Source organism: Olea europaea, unplaced genomic scaffold (assembly GCF_002742605.1).
Source record: "Olea europaea var. sylvestris unplaced genomic scaffold, O_europaea_v1 scaffold701, whole genome shotgun sequence".
Classification (NCBI taxonomy): Eukaryota; Viridiplantae; Streptophyta; class Magnoliopsida; order Lamiales; family Oleaceae; genus Olea; species Olea europaea.
The window spans coordinates 151,828-153,213 of NW_019265404.1; the positions used below are offsets into that span (position 1 = coordinate 151,828).

Genomic DNA, 1,386 nt, shown 5'->3' on the forward strand with positions numbered 1-1,386 from the left:
AATACATTTTGGCCAAAAAAAAAAAAATGAGCTCAAACAGGCACAAAGAAACCAGGAAATTTTATGTGTCAATTTTCATTATAACAACTACCACCATGAGGGATGTTAACCGGTCGGGGTTGGGGCAACCATTCCCGTCCCCTGTTTTGTCAAAGTAATTTGTCACCTTATCCCACACTGATACCCAATTAAGGTGGAACGGGGACCGCTCTGTGTTACTTAGTATTATTATGAATTTTTTTTCACGTCGTTAGTTGGTAAAAATCTATACTTCTTTACCAATTTTTAGAACAATTCACGTTCCATTAGAAATGATGATTAATATTTTTTTGTGTGTGTAATAAAAAATTAAATTTGAAATGGACTTTAAATAGTGCAAATAACGGGGACAATGTTTTCCGTATCCGTCCAGTGCAACCAATTAGATGGGGGATTCCTGCCCGTTCAGGATGGGCACCGGTGATATCGAGTTTAACGAGTTTTTTTGCCATCTCCCAGAAGTAACTGGGAACACGACATGAAACAGTATAATTTTTAGTGTGGACGCCAAAGAAATCTCAATCTGAAGTTTTCATTGTGCCTTTCTAAAGAAAAAGCAGAAAACAATATTCCCAATCTCGTAATCCAGTACTCGAGAGCTCAGCTGCATACTTCATTTACGAGATAGGGGGGAGGAAAGTACCAAGCTTCTGCTGAGAAGCATTTCCTCCCTAATGGCTGCAACCAACTGGAAATGTCCTAATGTTGTTTGAGGAAAAGAGTGGCAATCCAAGAAAGAAATATTTTTCTACAAGAGAGAATAAAGACTATGCTCACTAGCTTCTGAGATTTCACCACCTTCATTTGAGAGCGAGCTTCGGATCGAGAGACAGAAAAGGATGCAGGACCTATTGTAGAGTACCCTTACCTGAATCAGGTCACATCTTCAACCAAAGTTTACGAGTTTTGTAACTCGCTTGGAAAGAAGTGAAAGTTTTAGCCAAACACAACAGTCAAGAAAATCATTTACATCAGTTATCAGATCCATTTTTAAATCCTCATTTCCTTCAACACAGCCTGCAATACTTCAGGTGTATCCTCATCTTCAAGCTCTAAATTTTTCTTTAAAGGACATGTTGCCTTGGGGTTCCAATTAATATAGTTGGCGATCCATGCATAGGAATTAAAAAGAGCATGGCAGTAAAAGCTGGCTGCTTGTAAGTGCTGAGGAAGAAAAGGCCATTTTAAAAGTGGCAAATTGCCACAGGGACTTCCAAAATTAAACAAAGAGGAATTTCAATTTAACTAGTAAAGAATACCGTTTTCAAAAAAAAATTGCTGAAATACAGCCGCTAGTTAGGTCAGGTAATGCATCATACATGTATAGCTGTGTTACTGTGCATGTTT

General features: G+C 38.2%; 1 protein-coding gene across 1 annotated transcript in view; it reads right to left on the minus strand.

Annotated features, from left to right (window-relative positions):
* The window catches only part of LOC111390643, a 26,891-nt gene that overhangs the window by 10,290 nt on the left and 15,215 nt on the right, over positions 1–1,386 (minus strand). The window contains exons 9-11 of the mRNA XM_023015706.1: positions 1,066–1,203; positions 683–738; positions 385–504 (exon numbers count right to left, since the gene is read on the minus strand). Coding sequence (XP_022871474.1) covers positions 385–504; positions 683–738; positions 1,066–1,203 — 314 coding nt within the window. The remainder of the gene's footprint in view (positions 1–384; positions 505–682; positions 739–1,065; positions 1,204–1,386) is intronic.